At 33.9% G+C, this 19,784-nt stretch overlaps 1 protein-coding gene across 2 annotated transcripts in view; it reads left to right on the forward strand.

Annotated features, from left to right (window-relative positions):
* The window catches only part of LRRC63 (leucine rich repeat containing 63), a 76,360-nt gene that overhangs the window by 25,354 nt on the left and 31,222 nt on the right, over positions 1–19,784 (forward strand). For both annotated transcript variants that reach the window (XM_051987308.1, XM_051987307.1), the window contains exons 6-9: positions 1,515–1,613; positions 4,960–5,096; positions 10,488–10,571; positions 13,666–13,908. In XM_051987308.1, the coding sequence (XP_051843268.1) occupies positions 1,515–1,613; positions 4,960–5,096; positions 10,488–10,571; positions 13,666–13,908 (563 nt within the window). The remainder of the gene's footprint in view (positions 1–1,514; positions 1,614–4,959; positions 5,097–10,487; positions 10,572–13,665; positions 13,909–19,784) is intronic.

A 19,784-nucleotide genomic window follows, 5' to 3' on the forward strand; every position in this document is an offset into this window, starting at 1 on the left:
AAAGCTGGCCTGGGCCCCAGGCAAAGGATAATAAAGAATCTGAACTTTAGACTTTAACCCCTGGCTAATCGTGTAGTGATTACTGAACTGAAATGAAGGCTGCTCTCAAAGATCTCCAAGGAAACCCAAAAGAGAACATTACATTTTTCAATTTCAGTCTGAAGTTTGCAACAATAAACTCATGATCTGAACCATCATCAGCTCTATTTTTTTTATTTTTTTTTGCTGAGGCAATTGGGGTTAAGTGATTTGCCCAGGGTCACACAGCTAGGAAGTGTCAAGTGTCTGAGATCAGATTTGAACTTAGGTCCTCCTGACTTCAGGGCTGGTGCACTATCCACTGCACCAACTAGCTGTCCTCCTAAATTTTATTTTAACTATATAGAGTTTCTCTATTTTGGGGTACAAAAAATAAAATTGGTTTTATTTTGATATTGATCCCTTTGTGATGTGTAGCAACCATATGTAGAGTTGCTTTTCGAGTCAAAAAAAAAAATTTGTTATGACCAGTGAGTTATCTTGATGAAACTTTGTTAGTCTTCATTTTGTATTCCTTGACCAAATCTGTCATTGGAATTGTTATCAATTATCTTTTGATTTCCTAGTTTAGCATTTTATTCCCCTATAATGGATGTGACATTTTTAAAATTGTTATTTCTAGAAAATGCTTTAAGTCTCTATAGAATTGATCAACTCTGGCAATCATCAGCATCAGTGACTTGAGCAAAAGTTTTATTGTTGCGATGTTGAACAATTAATTTATCTTGGATTTGAATAGATATTTTTGTGTTATTTTCAAGATGATACCCCATTGTTGCTTTTCTTACTTTTTTAATGACAACGAGGGCTACTCCAAATCTTCTAAGGAGTTCTTGCCCACAAAAGTATATGTAGTGATCCCCTGAATTAAGTCCACCCATTTCTATCTATCTATTTAATCTATCACTTAATCCTCAAGAGGTCAGTGTTTAATCTTCTGCACATCAGTTTATCTCAGTTCATAGATCTCACAAGTACCTATACAATATTGATATTTGCAACATCAGATTTTCTTTTTGTCACCAGATATAACTACAATTGAATCATTTGAGTTTGGCTCTGCTGCTTTTTTTTTTTTTTTTAGTAGTGGAGCTACTTATACTTGTCTTTTACTCTTCTTCAATAGCACTTTCTGTCCTAAGGAACTTATCTCCTGGTATCATATCTTTTATCATTTTAATACTATTCTAGGGTTTCTCAAAGTATCTATAAAACTTAATGTAAAGTTTTATGCCAATATTTTATTAAATTAATGTTAAATTAACATTGGCTTAACGGTTATCTTCATTTCAACAGATTTTAAAGAATTAGATGATTTTTTAAAAGGCAACTAACCAACTTAAAAGTGATTTTATATCTATTTAAGAATTATAGTATGTGAATAAACTTTTAAGTTAAGAATATTTTTAGTGAAGGGAAAAAACTAACTAATATATAGTATATAATTGATACCTTTTGTTTTTAATTTCTTCTAGGGTTTCTTTATTGATAAATGTCCAGACTTAAGTATTTTGGCAGATCAATTGGTATATCTTAACTTGTCTTACAATAATTTAGCTATCTTTCCCCCAGAGGTGAGTCCATTTCTAATTATAATTAGTGTTAAAAATTTATTGATATTCTTGTTAGCAATCTATTGTTAATTAGTATCACAACTGGGAAGAAATTCATTATAGTGTGCTGTATCATTATCTAAAAGGAAAGAATAAGTAAGGAGAGATTAGAGATGAGAGGGAAAAAAGGAATGATTAAAAGGGTCAACCTTCTGAAAGACACAGGGAAAGTGGATTGAGATTGAGGTCAGAGGTAAAAGGGCTGATTCTATTAAGAAGGGGCCCCTCTTCCTCACTGACAAGAGGTCTCCAGAAGAAGAAAAGGCTCATCTGATTTTGTAATGTAAAAGAAGAAGGATTAGATTTGTTCATGTTCCTCTGAGGTTCAAAATTAGGGAGTAAGTAGGTGGAGAGAGAAGTAAATTGTTCCCTTCACTGAGATTATATGTTAATGCCATTTTTTTCTTTTATTGAATTCTTGCTGATTTTTTGGGGCCCAGATCAATGGCCATCTCCTTTACAATAATAATAGTTAACATATATTAAAACTTTAAAGTTTATAAAACACTACATAATGTTATATCATTTGATCTTTACAAATATTTTTGTGAAGTAGGTTCTCTTACTTTCATTCCCTTTTTATAGATAAGGAAAATGAGTCTGGGGAAAAGTTGAATAATTTGCCCAGAATCACACAGATAATCAATACTTGAGCTAGGATTCAAATTCAAGTCTTCCTGATCTAAATCAGAAACTCTTCTTTTTTCTTTTTTTTTTTCTTTTTGCTGAGGCAGTTGGGGTTAAGTGACTTGCCCAGGGTCACAACAGTTAGAAGTGTTAAGTGGCTGAGGCCAAATTTGAACTCAGGTCCTCCTGACTTCAGGGCTGGTGCTCTATCCCTGCACCAATTAGATGCCCCTCCAAACTCAATTTTCTAGATCACGTATCAGCTTTTTGACAAATCCCTCCAAATATCCCTCAAATGGACATAATCTCTTCATCTTAATTCCCCTTGGATTTCTTTTTGGATTTTCTTTTAGAAAATCACATTCTGTCTTATAATGTACTTATGTTATTTCCCCTTATTAGATTGCCATGTCCTTAAAAATAGAAAATATATCTTACTCATTTTTGTTTTCCCAAATACACATCATAGAGTGACTAACAGATTATAGTTGCTCAATTAGTATACATTATGTGAATTGGCAAACCCAATTTATCCAGTATTCTCTAGATGAGAGAGGCATCCCTACTTTGGGATACCTGGCCCAATTTCATAGACTGTAATTTTTAGCTGGGCACTATTAATAAGCCTTAATTGGGAACATAATATAGTAAGAAAAGTAAAATAAAATCAAAAGTCCTCTACTTCATTGAACTTAAACATTTTCCCCTGAAGTATTACACCCAGTTTTGCTGGATAGGTGATTCTTGGTTGTAATCCTAGTTTCGTTGCTCTCTAGAATATCATATTCCAAGCCCTCTAATCCTTTAGTGTAGAAGTTGCTAAAACTTGTTATCCTGATTGGTTCCATTATACTTGAATTGTTTCTTTCTGGATGCTTGCAATATTTTCTCCTTGACCTGGAGTTGGCTGTAATATTTCTGGGAGTTTTCATCTTGGGATTTCTTTCAGGAGGTGATAGGTAGACTCTTTCAATTTCTTTTTTTACCCTCTGGTTCTAGAATATCAGGACAGTTTTTCTTGATAATTTCTTGAAAGATGATTTCCAGGCTTTTTTTAAAATTATGATTTCCAAGTAGATACATAATTTTTAAAGGATCTCTACTGTATTTATTTTCCAGGTCAGTTGTTTTTCTAATGAGATTTCACTTTTTTCCCCTGTTTTTCATTCTTTTTTTTTATTGTTTCTAGATTTCTGGATTTCTCATAAAGTCATTAGCTTCCATTTATGCACGTCTAATTTTTAAACAAGCTGTTTTCCTCAGTGAGCTTTTGTACTTTTTTTCTCCATTTGGCCAGATTAGCTTTTTAAGGCATTCTTCTTTTCATAGACTTTTTGTACTTCCTTTTACATCATTCTCATTTCTTTTGTCTATTTTTCCTCTACCTCTTTTACTTGACTTTCAAAATCACTTTGAGCTCTTCCATGACCTGAAACCAATTCTTATTGTTCTTGGATGGTAGAAGGTTTGATCTTCCTTGTCACCATAGTAACTTTCTTTGGTCAGAATCTTTTCCCATTGTTTGCTTATTTCCTCAGCTTATAACTCCAATTTTAACTCTTTGTTAAAGTAGGGCCCTGTTTCCAGGATAGAGAGTACAATATCCCAAGCTTCAGGAATTTTGTGCAGCTGTTTTCAGAGATTCTTTAGGAATGTGTAAGTTTTCAATTCTTCCAAGGTAGTATGATCCAAGGCAAAGTATGTTTACTACTTTCCTGGCCTATGCTCTGGTCTATGGGTGACCACAAGCATTCTTTACTGCCCTATAACAATGAAAAGAGTCCACCATCTACTCTGGCTATAAGTTCTTGTATATTAGTACTCCTCTTTGCCCTGGGACTGTGAGCCAGGACTGCATCCCAGATCTGTTTATGGGCAAAACAACAGAGTCCTTTCTCAGTATTAGTAAAGAGATTTTCTTCTGACTAGCTATTCAGTCCTCTTTCTGTCTGTGAGGTAAGGCTTCCAGAAGCCACTGGTATTACCACTGCTGCTGCTGCCAATTCAAGACTTCCAGGGCCCACTCCTGGTTTGCTGGTATCCTAAGGCACTCTCATCCTTGTGAGACAAACCTTACCTGCTGACCTTCCAAGTCATCTTTTGTAGTCTGTGGGCTGAGAGGTCTGGAAGCAGCCAGTGTTGTCATTGATTCTGACACTGCAAGACCAGCTACTTTGCCTTTGGTTTACAAGGGCCAGGCTGCCCTGGTGCAGCCTGAACAGAATTGTACTGCTTTCTTACATGATGACCTTTCCTGCTGACTTTCTAAGTGGTCTTCAAAATTGTCAGATACTTACTATATTTTTGTTGTTTCTGACACTACAAAATTTGTTTAGAGTCATTATTTAAAAGTTTGGGAGAAAGCTCAGGTCAGTCCCTTTCTTTACTCTGCAAAGTTCTTGGTTCTGCCCAAAAGAAAATTAATGCATGATTTTTCAGAGTCAGTGAAAGGGATTTATTTTAAATTTCAGCTGTTTTATATTGAAAGGATTTCATAGTATTTTATGAAGTCTGATGATTTCTTTAAATATATTAATATACTAATAATTATATTATTATACTAAATCTACTTCATTGTACTGATGCTGCTTATTCAAAAACTATTATTTAGCAATTAAAAGGCAAAGAATAAATCATGTGTATATTTATAACTATTTCTTATCCCTTTTCTGTTTTGTAGGTGATAGTTTTAATCAATTTACAAGTTTTGATCATGAAAAATAATCCCATCAAAGAGATCCCTTCTACTATTGAAGAATTAAAACACCTCACAATATTTGTCATTTCCTTTAATTTGCTAACTTCTCTTCCAAAAGGGTAAGGTGATAGATTTAAAGTAATTAAATAAACAAGAATTTTTGGTTCAGCAAGGAATTCTATTGATACAGTATCTCACACAATAGGTATTTAATTAAAAAAAAAAAGAAAAAACTCATTGAATGAATGTGACTGATTTAAAAGTAGACTATTCTTTGAATGATTCTTATACAGATGCAGCTTGAAATAATGGAAAGAGCACTAGTTTTTGATTTAGAGATGGTAAACCCAAATCCAACTTTTTAAAAAAAACATATTAAGTGTATGGTCTTAAGTCATTTACATCTCTGGGCCTAAATTTTCTCATCTGTAAAAATGATCCTGTGATGTAGTTCTCTATGAACCTATACTCATAGACAAGGAAAGATAACATTTGGAAAAGGAGGTGAGCTAGTTATATTGTAACAAAGAATATTTTTAAAAATTGGAGGGAGAGCTCCAATGCATTTTGTAGATTTTCCATGAGGGTATATGTAAAGATAGGAATAAGCATTCCATATCTACATAAAAAATACAATTCTGATCATTCATCATGGCATGGAGGTAGCTTTGGGTTCTTCAAAGCTATACCAGAAAATCAGAGAAAAGGAAAGGACAAGAGGCAAAGAATTCTGCAGGAAGAATCATAGCCAAGCTTTCTTCCCCAGCTACTTTACAAAGATTTTTTTTAATGCACAGTATGAAACAGCATAATTCATTGTACAAATAGAATGCCATACTAACAAGAAGTTAGAGAAGAGTGAATCAGGGGAGACTTGAACTTTATCCTAAACTGATCAAAGGAGATGTAAATGGAATGAATGTACCCATAAAAAAGATGATAGCAGCAGAATAGACCAGAAAGCACATCCAACTACATATATAGATAGGCATATCTATAAAAGTAATCTATATTGATACATATTTTTCTTTACAAGAAGTATGCTTGAAGTATAAAGATTTACTAAAGTAAAATAGACTAAAGCAAATGTATTATATTTCGGCAGGGTAGAGGTATGGAGGAATGGGGAGAGTAGAATTCATGATCCCATATAAGGAAATAGTAAACATCACAGTTTGCTGAAAGGTCAAAAACAGTATTAATACTAAACATATATGCAATGAACAGCACCCAAAAGTATTGAATTGTCATCTAAATATTTAAAGAAAAAGTTATATGAATTAAGAGAAATAGAAAGTTATAATAACAAAGTATAAATTCTGGTAGGTTCTACCAAGTAAAAGACTTTCTATGATAAACTTTTGGCTTAGAATGGGCCAGCTGTGCAAAAAGAAAAAAATAACAAAATTCATAATCAGTCTGCCACTAAGTATAAGGAAAAGTGCAAATGACTTTGAAGTTCATGTAGGTCCCATCTGTTTCCACTGCAATAATTGTAACCATAACACAAAAACAAGTCTTAAAGTGTTTATTCATCTTTGGCTAAGTCAATGTCTTTTAAAAAGTTTGCATCAAAAAAGACAGAGTTGTGAATATAAGATATAATTTCAGTGCCATCAAGATAGAAATAACTAAAGTTTTTCAGGTATTCAGAATTTTTTCTTTTCAAAGTAATTGATAGGATTTTGTAGTTCAACTCCATCTTGATAAAGTTCTTCCCCCAAAATTTGAAAGTTTATAAAGCTATCAGCTTTTACTTTCTTCTTCTATATCGACTTCTTAAACAGAAATATTGTCATTTTTCAGTAGTGTCCAGATCAGTGACTTCAGTACCTTGAGTAAAGGGCCCTGGATAAATTGAGATTCTGGGTGAATTTCACTCGTATATATAGATCCAGATGTAATGAAATGTATTCTAGTCTTATCTTCAGTGAAATGTGTTCTTCTGTTAGGATAATTGTAATGTTTGATCTTTTATTAAAGAAATCAGACCTTAATGGAAAGGCACAATATTTAGTACGAAAGCAATATGTCTGTTGTTGTTATTCTGTCATTTCAGTCATATCTGACTCTTCATGACCTCACTTGGAGTTTTCTTGGCAAAGATACTAGTGTAGTTTACCATTTCCTCCAGTTCATTTTACAGAAGGGAAATTGTGACAAACAAGGTGAAGTAATTTGCTCAGAGTCACACAGATACTAAGTTTATCTGATGCCATATTTGAATTCAGGTCTTCCTGACTTCTGGCCCAGCATTCTATCCACTGAACCACTTCATTGCCTAGACAAATCTTTAGAAACTGAGGAAGTAAGTTTTGTTAAAGGTATAATGGATCAAAATTACTCTTTATTGGTCTTGAATGCTCTCAGTACAGAATACCAAAAATGATAAAATGAATGAAATGATTTTCTGTGTCAGATAATTTGGAAATATATTCAACTGAATTGATGACATTTGTCTGGTAATAAGTTTCATTTCAAGTTTTAAATACATGATATCTTGTATGTTGTTATTGTTTCTAATTTTTTTCTTATAATGTAAAATTTGGGAAACCATAGTATCAGAAGTGTTAGCAAAGTAAATTATCTTTAATATGTATTATTAAATTATGAATTGAGCTGTTAAAGAAATGTGATCAAAATGTTTGAGAAATATTAAGACATTTGATGGGGGATCTTTTATTATAAAATCGACAGTCAATAGCTTACTATGGGGGGGGGAGCGTAGCAAAGTCATCTTTAAGTTATCCTTGAGGGATATGTCCCTTGAGGTATAGTCTTGATATCATCTTAACCTCTTCTTTCCCTTTCATAACACATTTCTATGATCAAGATAGGTAAACTAAAAGTTTGTCTTTGTATTACCAAATCAATCAATCAATCAATTAATTAATAGATTAATATTAAACCAATTCTGAGTAACTATAATAGGTTGCATGTATAAAAGATATTACTATTTTTGAAGTTGGGGTCAATTCCATAGCCTAAGCCTAAGCAACTAAGGAACTAAGAAAATGAGTTCTTAGACTTGCCGTCCCCTTGCTAATAATTATATACTCATGTATAAGATTAGGTCCTTGAAGTATCTCATTTTTTCAGGATCAACTGAAGATAATACCCTCAAAAGGAAGAAATAAGACAAAAATGTGAAAGTTTCTAATTAAATGAAGCAATAAATGTTGATAAAGCAACAGACTCTAAAATAATTTATACACACAGAGATATATTTGTGTATAATATGTGTATGCATATAGTGTGTATATACACATGTATATATATGTATCTATGTGTTCAATTGGTTTCTAAATAATTATAATGGAATATAAAGGCCTTGAGTGTCTTTTAGTAACAAGTTCTCAAAATTGGATTAAGGATTTTACACATAAAATTACATTTATAATTGTAAAGAAAGTGATATTACTTTTCTGCTAAGTTTCTCTGATTATTTCAAGAGATAAAAGGGCTCATTTTCAAAGCTAGACCCTCATGGTTTTGTTTTTTTTTTTAAAGATTCTTCCTTCAGCCTGCTGAAAGCAAGCCTAATATGATGGTATCATACTAGATACAGCTTTTAGATAAAGATAGAAAGAGTATATGATATTAAAAAGGGAAAATATTTGAACTTTCAGGTAAATTATAGGTCCCTAATTTGATGCTCTTCTCATAGCTCTGTTGTTAACAGGATTAGAACCATAAGATTTGAGCTGTTTTTCTCCACATGAACTAAATATTGGAAAAACAAAATTTAGAGGTTGTACTAAATTATATTGACTCTTGTTACTGGAAGATTTTAGCAAAATTATCTAGGAACCTCTACAAGTGATTTGAAACTAGAGAAGTAGATTCATTAGGAGACTTGTTGTCTTTATTCCACTGGAAAACTCCTGTTCCTCCTCATAGAGAGAAAATATTAGGTTCACATTCTAGTTCAATCTCTATATATTATAATCTCACTAATTTACAGGCCCAAATCCTTCTTTGCCTTGAGTCAAAGGGACCCTGATTTCTTAGAGCTTCCCTGAGGGACTAGAAGGCTACAACATTTGGTAGGGAATCCTCCCTCCAATGTTACCATGGCTTGAGCTTCAGGGTCCAGTGGGAAATCCAGCACCTATACATAGAATTAGCTTCCCCTTCAATTCCAAACTTATTTCTCTGTGCCATAAGATTAAAAAAGAAGAGGAAAAAAAAAAGAGATAGTCTTTCCTTCCTTACCAGTTTAGATTACAATGCTTGTGCCATGAATGAACTTGAACCTTCAGCCTCTCTGAAAATCTTGCAAAAGAGTACAAGTGTGAACCAGTCTGGTCATTTTAAAGATACAACCTGTTCTGGGTATGTAGCCAACTGAAAATGGCTACACAAGGTAAGGGAATGTAAAATGTTTTCTCCCAGAAGTCCCACCTTCTATTGTAGGTGATATGGACATGTTCCAAAACCTTGTTAAACAAATAAAAGAAAGAACTTTCTTCACTTACAGAAATTAAAAGACTATGCATAAGCCATATCATCATGCAATCTATTAACAATTATAAGAAGTTGCTTTAAATAATACACTTTCAGCATTTATCTTTTGATAGTATTGAAACTTACTTCTACACTTATAGACCAGGTGCCAATATATATTGCAAAGGGTCTCATTGCCTTACAAAGAGTTCAGAATTCTCATTTAAAGTCATTTAAACATGTAAATTCTCAGTTTCCCAGAACTTTTAACAATAAAAAAGTCAGTGTTCATGTAATGCTTTAAGATTTACAAAAATATTAAATGTGCTAACTCTTGATTCTAGTAACAATTCTGGGACATAGGTTTTTACTGATGAGTAAACTGAGGCAAAGAGAGGCAAAGTGACTTTCTTAGAGTCACACAGCTGTTAAGTAGCTGTGGCAGAACTTGAAGTCATTAACTCAGCCACCTGGTTTCAGCTCCTTCTATATCTTGATCACCAAACAATTGAATATAAATAATAATCAAAAGCAACATAGAGGACTGGGTCACTTATGTAAGACCAAGTAACTTCACTCTTTGTTGGTTGAATGTTTATAACTGCCTGAAAGGTGCCCAAATATATCACATAAATGTTGGCGGACAGGAAAATCGGGATGATATGCCATCTAGCAGAGGGTCTAAAAACTTTAATAATTTCAAAATAGGGATATGTGTAAACAATATTTTGAAATATCTGTAACAATTATAACATGATGTGAAATTATCTATGACTTTTATCTCGTGGTAAAGTCACAAGTGCTACTAATAACCCTTGTTGTCTATATTCATCAGTTAAGGAAATAGTAAGTTTCATTTATTGTTATATATGCAGGTAGAACCTGAACTCAGATCTTCCTGACTGAGGCCAGCTGTTTAGCTACTATACATTGCTGCCTCTCTTTAGAAAAGAACAATGTCTATAACTTTTTACCTTTAGTGAAATTCCTAATATTCTCTTAATTCTCAATAAGTGACCACCACATAATTATTTTATAGCATGCTGATTTTCTCTCCTTTTAAGGTTATTTACATTGTCTGAACTTGAGTTCCTGGATGTCTCCTACAATGAAATACTTGTTATTCCAAAGGAAATCCAATATCTCAGGTATTTAAAAAGTAGTAAATACAATAAAATTTATGTATTTTAAACATGTGTTTAGTCACAAGAGAGAATTGTTCTTTCAGGGATAATTTAATTCATGTAATATATTTTAAATAGTAATTTGAAAGCAAGTAAAGATAGAATATATAAAGTATCAGTTCAGGAAGAATGTAAATTGGGATTTCTCTGTGGGGTACTTATTAATCAGGAAACATTTGTAAAATGCATATTATGTGTCTGGCACTGTGCTAAGCATTGTAATAAAGAGAAAATAAAAATTTTCAAAACTGTTTGAAAAAGAATTTTAATGATTGTCTAACAATACTGTTACCTTTATTCATATTTAAATACTAATCACAACTAATTTCAAAGGACCCTTAACCTTGAGATAAAGAAATCCAAGACTAACAGGCTGTAAGTGATAAAGCAAGAATATATAAAAAGGACTTAGTTGATCTTAATGTACATTTTTTAACTGCTTGATGTCTAATGCATTAGCCAAATCTGACTTGTTTAATTTTTTACATTTTCTCTATGCATAATTCTTCCAGATGCTTTTCTATCTGTTTCCAACACTAGGGATGGGGGGTGGGGAGAGTGTGGTTTTATACACAAGAGAATTGAGATAAGTGAATTTTTTCAAAAGAACATTAGTAATGTTCTTTTTAACAAGGGGAAAAAGAAATTAGTAGAAGCAATTGCTACCATATAAACAAATACATTAAGAAAAGACCTTTATGGTATTAAGACCAGGAATATCCTAATTTGACTGAAATTGAGAGCTTGTCCCTTAAATGTTTAAATTAATTTTATTTTTAGAGAGATATTAAAATATTTAACTGGTTAAAATATAACTTCAAAGCTGTGGGGTTTTTCTGCTGACAGTATACTTGAAAAAAAAAGCAAAGGATGTAGGCTAGATGAATGAAGAGCAATGATCTTTCCTCCACTTTTGGTTCTAGCTCAAATTTATTTGCATAGTAAACTAGAGAAAATATTCAGAGAACCCTAACCATAGGTCAGATAATTGTTTGTGAAAGAGACTGTGATTTCTAATTTAGCCATAAAGATAAAGAAGAAATAACTTCATGTGGAGTCATTTTGCCATTTTTGAAAAAGTGGATATAGCCTTCTTGTAACTTAACTAGTTGTCCAACTGTACTTATTAGGAAAAACCTTTTAGTTAATACCCTGTAATGAACCTCCGATGAACTAGGAGGTATTCTAAAAAGACATAGCCCAAAAGCTAGTGAGATAAAACATTGCCCAGCAAACTCAAAGAAAACAGTACAAAGATAGGTCTGGTGGATATTGGAGGACTCTCAAGATTAACAAGAAGCAGATGTTGATGACCAGGCTGAGAGAGTAGTGATTTCATCATTAGACATCAGAAAACATTCAGGTTGCCCTTCATGCACGTACTTTGATCACATATGTTCATAATATGCGTTCCCCCTTGTGAGTGCTTTATACTCAGGGTATAGATATTTGTGGCAGAGATTTTTCTTTCCCCAAAGACTGGGGAAAAGATATTCTGTTATTATTCTTCTGACTATGCTATCTTATTAAATGTCTTTGATTTGAATTAATTGTATCCATAGACCAAAGATACATGTTTACTATATTTTTACAATATTTACAAATATTTATAATATTTACTATAAAATGTAAACATTGGGTGGGAGCCATGGTTTTGATTAGATATAGACCCATAAAATATTGAAAAACTCAGTTGCATAAGGAAGAGGACAGCCAGACAATGAACTTGCTTCGAGAACATAGATGATATTCTCACCTTTACACTTAACCATCCATCTGTTATACTATCCCAAAAGAACATGGAAACTGTAAGTGACTAAATTGGGACTTATCACTCCAAAGCAAGAAATAGTGCCTCAGTAAGGAAAGAATCATTTGAATAAGGAAGGATGACTGAACAGAAGAGTTTATCTCTCTTAACTCCTACCTGGAGGTGAACAAACATTAGAGCCAAGATACTTAGAGTATTAAGGAGGAGAGGCCTCTGCCACTATCATTGTTCATTGTCCTAGATGAAAATAGCATTGTAAAACTCCAGCTAAAAAAATCACGGAACTACTAACCGACATAGTGATCTACAAGATATAACCATTCATAGAGACTTTGTGTCCTGTAAGGAACCAACCTAGCTGAACAGTGAACAACTCATTCATCATTAGCATCATGACTCATCTTGAATGTCATGATTCTATGGAGAAATAAAGGATGTTGAGACTCTGCCCTTTTGAAGTTGTGACTGTTTAAATTTATACTCATTCTTCTCAAAGACTGTGGGAAAGTATGCCCTGGTGCCATATAATTACTGTTTTTACAATTTTTCTAAACTCCTTTGTTAAAGAATTAAATCTTTTGGATGATAAGTCTAGTGGGGGTTCTTAATCTAGTCTTAGGAGGATGACCATACACAGGTTATCTACCCTAGAATCCTAAGGATTAGAGCATCTTTCCCACAAGGGATTCAAAACCTCAGATGCAATTTGGAAGGAAAGAATTTCTAAGGGTGTTACCCTCAGCTATGCTAGTCCTTGGGCTTTAGACAGTTCATTTTTAGCCCCAAACTTTAAGCCTTTCCTGTCTGAGAAGACCCCCTAGAATTAGGTTTCTAGTTTACATGACTTTTGAGAAAGCTAGGGCTACCTCCAATTCATGGGTGTGAATTCACAGTGATGCTTTACCTGAATACTTGATTACTCCTCTAATGCTGGACTCCATTTATTTTGCTTTTTAGAAATTAGAGATGTACAAAGGTTGTCATATATTAATATACAGATTTCACCTGAACTCTCGCACTGACTTTTTATATAGACTAATACCTTGACTTAGTTGCAAGTGAAAACATGGTTCTCAGACTAATTTTGAGTTACATTTTCACATAAGAATTCCATGGTTCTTATATAATTCAAAGAAAATAACTGTGTTTATTTTTTGTCATATGTAGTGGTCATCAAATACAGTGGGAATTATTAGTAACCATGGCTTTAGAATCTGTTATAATCAGTATTTAGCTCTAGTAATATGAATTGCATAGGTTATTTTTAATGATGATCTTTTCCTGCAGATCCCTTAACTATTTGAAACTTGATGGAAATGAACTAACAACTTTTCCACCTGAAATTTTGAAACTTTCACTGGACAAATTTTCTTTAGAAAATAACTTCACCCACCCTTTGCTGTGGAAAGAGAATTCTAAAAATGATGCTCAAACTCTCAAAGATCTAACTCTTTTGTTCTTATCTCAAAATGAACTATGGAAAGTTTATAAGGACCATTTCTCACCTGAAATTAAGCAACAACTAAACACGTAAGCAAACTATGGAAACCTTCTATTATTGACAATTATTTTTCTATTTTGTTTTAAACCAGAATATTCCATGTAGTGGAAAGAACACCACATTTGAAAGCAGATGATTTGTATTTGAATTTAGCTCTTCCACTAAGTTACTGATATGACCTTGAACAAATTACTTAACTTCTGGTTGTTCATATTTCCTTATCTATAAAATGAAAGTGTCAGATTTCACTAAGTGTTTCTATTAGGTCACCTTATTAGACCAGATGACTAGTATACAGTGCATTTGATAGAAGGTTTACGAGAAATATATCTCTGAGATTTCTTTCTGATATCAAAGAATCAACCAAGTGATTTCTGTTGATGCAAAGGGTGGGGAGAGGAACTTTCCTTTAGGTACATTCCTCCATTGTTTTATGAATAATGACATGCCCTATGTAAGCTGCAAATCACTTAACTATAGTAGGTAGACATTGTATGATTAGCAGTTAAAACTTTCGGCTGAATCCCTGAAGACATGGAAGAAAGTATTGGAGTAAATCCATAGGAACCATTTTTCTGTCTGGAAGACTGCAAAGAAACCTGTATTACTTTGTTCAAAAGGATTCAGTAATGAGTAAACATGCATGCAAAAAGCCACCATTATTATTTCAGGGGAATTCACAAACTCACTACCACACTTTGATAAACCCATAAAGAGCTTTTCATCCATAGTTTTCTGAGGAAAGCTTGTTTTTCTCTAATCAGTTAATTAACTAAATTCTTAAATACTTAATTCTTAAAATTCTTAAGCACTTTTTTAATGCTAAGTGATATATAACTGTTTTTAGTTTAGATTTAGTTTAGATTAGTCTTTTTCAACTGAGGTGTTGGATGTATTCAAGGAAGGCTAGTACTTTCGGGTGAAGCCCTTTACAGGACTACTTTCCATCTTTGGTGTCCATCTAAACCATCTAACTCTCACTTATGTCTCCCAAGAAGCTGTAGCATGCACAGTGACCGCATGCCATTAAACCAATTTGTCAGAAATGCTAAATTAGATTAAAGGTAACCAAGGAGTCTAAACCCTATCGTGACTTAGGGGGTGTCCCCAAGCATATGAAGACTATCCCTGGTGGAATAGACAGATGAGAGCAATTTGTTCCAATGATCATGAAGGTAAGTGAAGCAGGTGCTGTGGTTAGATATTAAAGAGGGTCATCCACTGCATCTGGAGCCATCTCCAGTCGTCTTAACTCTGTTCTGCCACCAGACAGTGATGATTTTGGAAAAGGGAGTGAGACTGATGACTTCATGTAACTCTGTCTTGCTTAAATCCAGTTTTCACATGAATCAAAAGACATTACCATATAATTTTACCATTTCTATCTCAAAAGTCCTATAGCAGTGGACGAGGATGTGGATACAATATGTGGATATAATGGGAGCTGTAGTCACAAACCTGCACACAGGCAGCCCAGGTATAGAGAAGTCTTATCATTAGAAGCAGTAATGGGATACTGCAGCCCCCTAGGTGTCTGAGCAATCTTTTAAGGATTCTGCTCACTTCCAGCTGTGAGAAAAAAGCTAGAAAAAGTGCCTTAAAAATTGCTTACTCAACCCTGGCATGATTACTGTGGCAGGCCTACGGATCCCACCCTGTACTTGAAACTCTAAATATATAAAAACTTCTTCAGAGTTGATTACACTCACTATCAGTACATAGAATGTGCACATACTTATAAAGAATACAATTCTCTAATTAATTAACTAAATTCTTAAATACTTAATTCTTAAAATTCTTAAGGACTTTTTAAATGCTAAGTGATATACAACTCTTTTTAATTGATTAGTCTTGTTGCTAGAGAATTCAACAGGCATCATTTCTAGAGAGCAGCCCTGAGTGAATTAAGGTTGACAGATGAAGGTCAGATTAGTGATGTCAGAGCTGGATATCCATTTTTCTGGAGTGGCAACAGTAAAAGAAAATGCTGTGAATCTGGTATTGATTTTACAATCAGAACTAATTTAGTAAGCAAACTCACATGGTTTCCAAAAGGAGTGAATGACAGGCTCCTAACATTGTAATTGCTACTTTTCAGGAAATGCCACCATCATCAGTTCCTATGCTCCCACCATGACAAACTCTACAATGATAGCAAAAAGATTTGGAGACCCTTATCATCAATGTGCCAAAAGAGTATAAGCTAATAATTCTTGGTCACTTTATTGTTAGAGTAAGTTCAGACTACCAGACATGGCAGGGAGTCCTTCTGAGGAATGGAGTTGGAAATAGTAATAGCAAGGATTACTTCCTATGGAAGACTTGTGCATCTCATGATCTCATTACTAACATATTCCATTTAATGGATGCACCCTCATAGCAAACACTGACATTTAATAAACTTAGGTGACTGTAAAGAGAAGAGACTGAGACAGATAGAATATGAGAGCAACAAAGGCAGTGTATGGTGCAGAATGCTGGACTGATCATAGACTTATCCTTTTCAAGCTGAATATTCACATTCAACAAAAGTTAAGGTCCTAAGCAAAAAGACAACCAGGAGAATTAATGTCAACAGATTAGACTGCTTCTCTGAGAGGGAACAGTTTGATGCTAACTTGGAGGAAAAGTTGAGACAAAACACATTTGGCAACAATGGAGCAGAAAGGTAATTGGCAGCTTTGAGAGATTTGGTGTACAGCACTGCATTTGCTCATCTGAGTCAGACCACTCACAAACATCAAGACTGGTTGGATGAAAATGATGGTGAAATTCAAAAGTTGATAAATGAAAAATGAGAACTCCACAGGGTGTACCAGCAAGATAGTTCAACCTTCTCTAAGAAGGTAGCATTCAGTTCTCTCAAAAGTAAAGTACAATCAAAACTTAGAAAGATGTATAATTCTTGGCTCAGTAAGAAAGCAGTTGAAATTCAGTTTTATGCTGATAGAAACAATTCAAATGCTTTTATGATACACTGAAGGCTTATGGGTCAAAGACCTATGGGGTATCTCAACTATTCAGTGAAGATGGAGCATATTGATTAGTGATAAAGATATTATTCTAGAGAGGTGGCCTATAATGTTCTCAACAATGCTGAAACCATTGACATTTACCTCAGGTTTAAATCAATTCCGGTTTAACTGAAGTTCCAACTAAACAAGAGGTTTTGAAAAGTATTAATCTACTTTCATGTGGCAAAGCACCTGGTGTTGATTCTATTCCAGCTGATCTTTACAAAATGAGGATGTACATTGTTTGTACAAAAGCTGACTGAAATTTTTCAGATTATATTGGAAGAGGAGTTCAAGGATGCCTCCCAATCTATAAAGGCAGAGGGAATAGACAATCAAAGGAGTGTCTCTCCCTTAGTCATTTCTGGCAGAATTCTTGCCAGTTCCCTCCTTAACAAGCTGTTCCTTCACCTGCAAGAAGGTCATGTACCAGAGATTCAGTGTAGCTTCAGAAGAGATGAGGAACAATCAATATGGTTTTTGCTGCCTGACAACTCCAGGAGAAATGCCAGGAGCAAAACACAGGTCTGTATACATTTGTAGTTTGCTTTTGCTGTCATTCATGAGGAGTTAAAGAAAATTGCTAAAATTTGATTGCCTAGGGACAGTTAGGTGGTGCAGTGGATAGAGCATCAGCCCTAAAGTCAGAAGGACTTGAGTTCAAATCTGATCTCAAGACACTTAATATTTCCTAGCTGTGTGATCCTAGGCAAGTTACTTAACCCCAATTGCCTCAGCAAAAAAAAAATTGATTGCCTAGAGAAATTCATCAATATAATATATCAATTTCATGATGCATGCTTGCTCAGTCTGTGGGACAATTGACAATGTTCTCAGGCTTTCCTAGCCACTGGTAGAGTGAAATAACGTTGTGTGCTTCCTTCCATGCTTTTTAGCATGATATTAATCATGATGTCAAACACCTTCAATGAGAACAAACTTTGCATCAAAGTCAGCTACTGCACTGATGGTAAACTCTTCAACTTGAAAAGGTTACAAGCAAAAAGTAGAGTGAGTGTTGGTAATGCTTTTTTGTTTGCAGATAATTGTGCACTTAATTCAGCTTCCAAAGCTGAGATGCACAAAGTATGGATCAATTCTCTCCTGCTTGTGCTAATTTTAGCCCAACAATTAACACTAAGGAAACATAGTGCTCCATCGGTTAGCATCCTGCCATCCATATGTGGAATCATCAGTTATAACAAATGGAGAAGTTTTGAATGCTGTGGATAAGTTCACTTATTTTAGCAGTATACTTTCCAGGGATATAAGGTCCACAGCCACAGTTGGGCACACTGATTTTAACACAGTGATATCATTTTGTATTGTATATACATTGTAGACTCTTGATCTTAAATTTTTGTGTTTTATATATATATATATATATATATGTGTGTGTGTGTGTGTGTGTGTGTGTGTGTACACACACACATTCATGCATATCCATATGTCTGTTTTATTTTCATATCTATCTATACACACAATACACACACACACATACACACACACACACACACACATAGAGAGAGAGAGATAGATTTTAGACCCTTAGACACAGAAAACTGTTTTCTGCAAAGATTTTAAAAAGAAAATTTTAAACTTTCTTATTGGGCTCCTCTGCAATTTCCAATCAATTTCTGCTCACTGTACTTTCTTTGCCTGTCCCTACCTAAGCCATAGACTTGGTCTAGAAGTGATCTGTTTTCCTCTATAGAATGGGTCAAAGCTAAGCAAGTCACTTTTAGGTTAACTCTGCCTTTATCTCAGGACAGTTCCAGGACTAGGAACTATAATCTTCCTGTTGTTTTTGTAATAAATGAATAGCTTAGAGATTTAACGGATAATTCAGAAGCTCTGGAATGGCATAGGCCCTCATTTGATGGATGAAGATAAAATACAACTCAAAGAACGAGCCTATCTTCTGAAAAGGGTATACAAAATAGCCTTGTTAACATTGGAGTGGGGTGGGAAAAATTATTTCTTATAGGAAAGAAAAAGGAGACATGTTATTTCAGCAGCATGTACAGGTACTAAACTACCATGCCTCCTGATTCCAGCAGGGTTTATACAAATTGTTAAGTCTAAGTTTCTTCATCTATTAAATGAATATGACAACTACTGGATGTTGTAAAGATAACAGTTTTTTCAAACTCTCCAATTTGTGCCAACAAGGAGTGCAACTATCCAGGAGACCCTGCCTTTAACAATAGGCTAAATTTACTAATAATTACAATCTGGGTATTAGCAGGCATCTCTTCCTTTAGGGACCCTAAGAATTTATTGACCACGTTCTCTCTAGACCAGAAGATGTCTAATCTAGTAGGAACCACAGTAGTTATTTATACTAATGCCCTGCAATTATTTATACTAATACATATACTAATACAAAAGTATTGTATATACTTGTACTTGTACACCATGATTACATAATTTCCCCCACTCTTCCTTTTCTTTCATCTTCCACCTTCCCCCCCATCCCTTTAAATATATTCCATTTTCCTTTCTTCCACTCATTTGAGGATCATCAACAGAACCACTTCTAGACCCTCTGTCTAATTAAATTTCTTCTGTTACCCCTTAAGATACTAAGGTTTAGAGGAGATATATAAACCATCTCATATTAAAATATTAGTACTTTATCATTTAGTTTTTTATCGTTTACTTTTTTATGTTTTTCCCTCCTATGTTTAAATTTCAGAGTTTCTATGTAGCTTTAGTTTTTTCATTAAGAATAGTTAGAAATTCTCTATTCCACTGAATGTCTTTTTTTTCCCCTCATATGATCACATTCAATTTTGCTGAGTAAGTTATTCTTGGTCATAAGTCTTCACCTTCTGCAATATAATCTTCCAGGCTCTCCAATCCTTTGCAAAGGTTACTGCATAACTGTC

Source organism: Antechinus flavipes, chromosome 3 (genome assembly GCF_016432865.1).
Source record: "Antechinus flavipes isolate AdamAnt ecotype Samford, QLD, Australia chromosome 3, AdamAnt_v2, whole genome shotgun sequence".
Taxonomy (NCBI): Eukaryota; Metazoa; Chordata; class Mammalia; order Dasyuromorphia; family Dasyuridae; genus Antechinus; species Antechinus flavipes.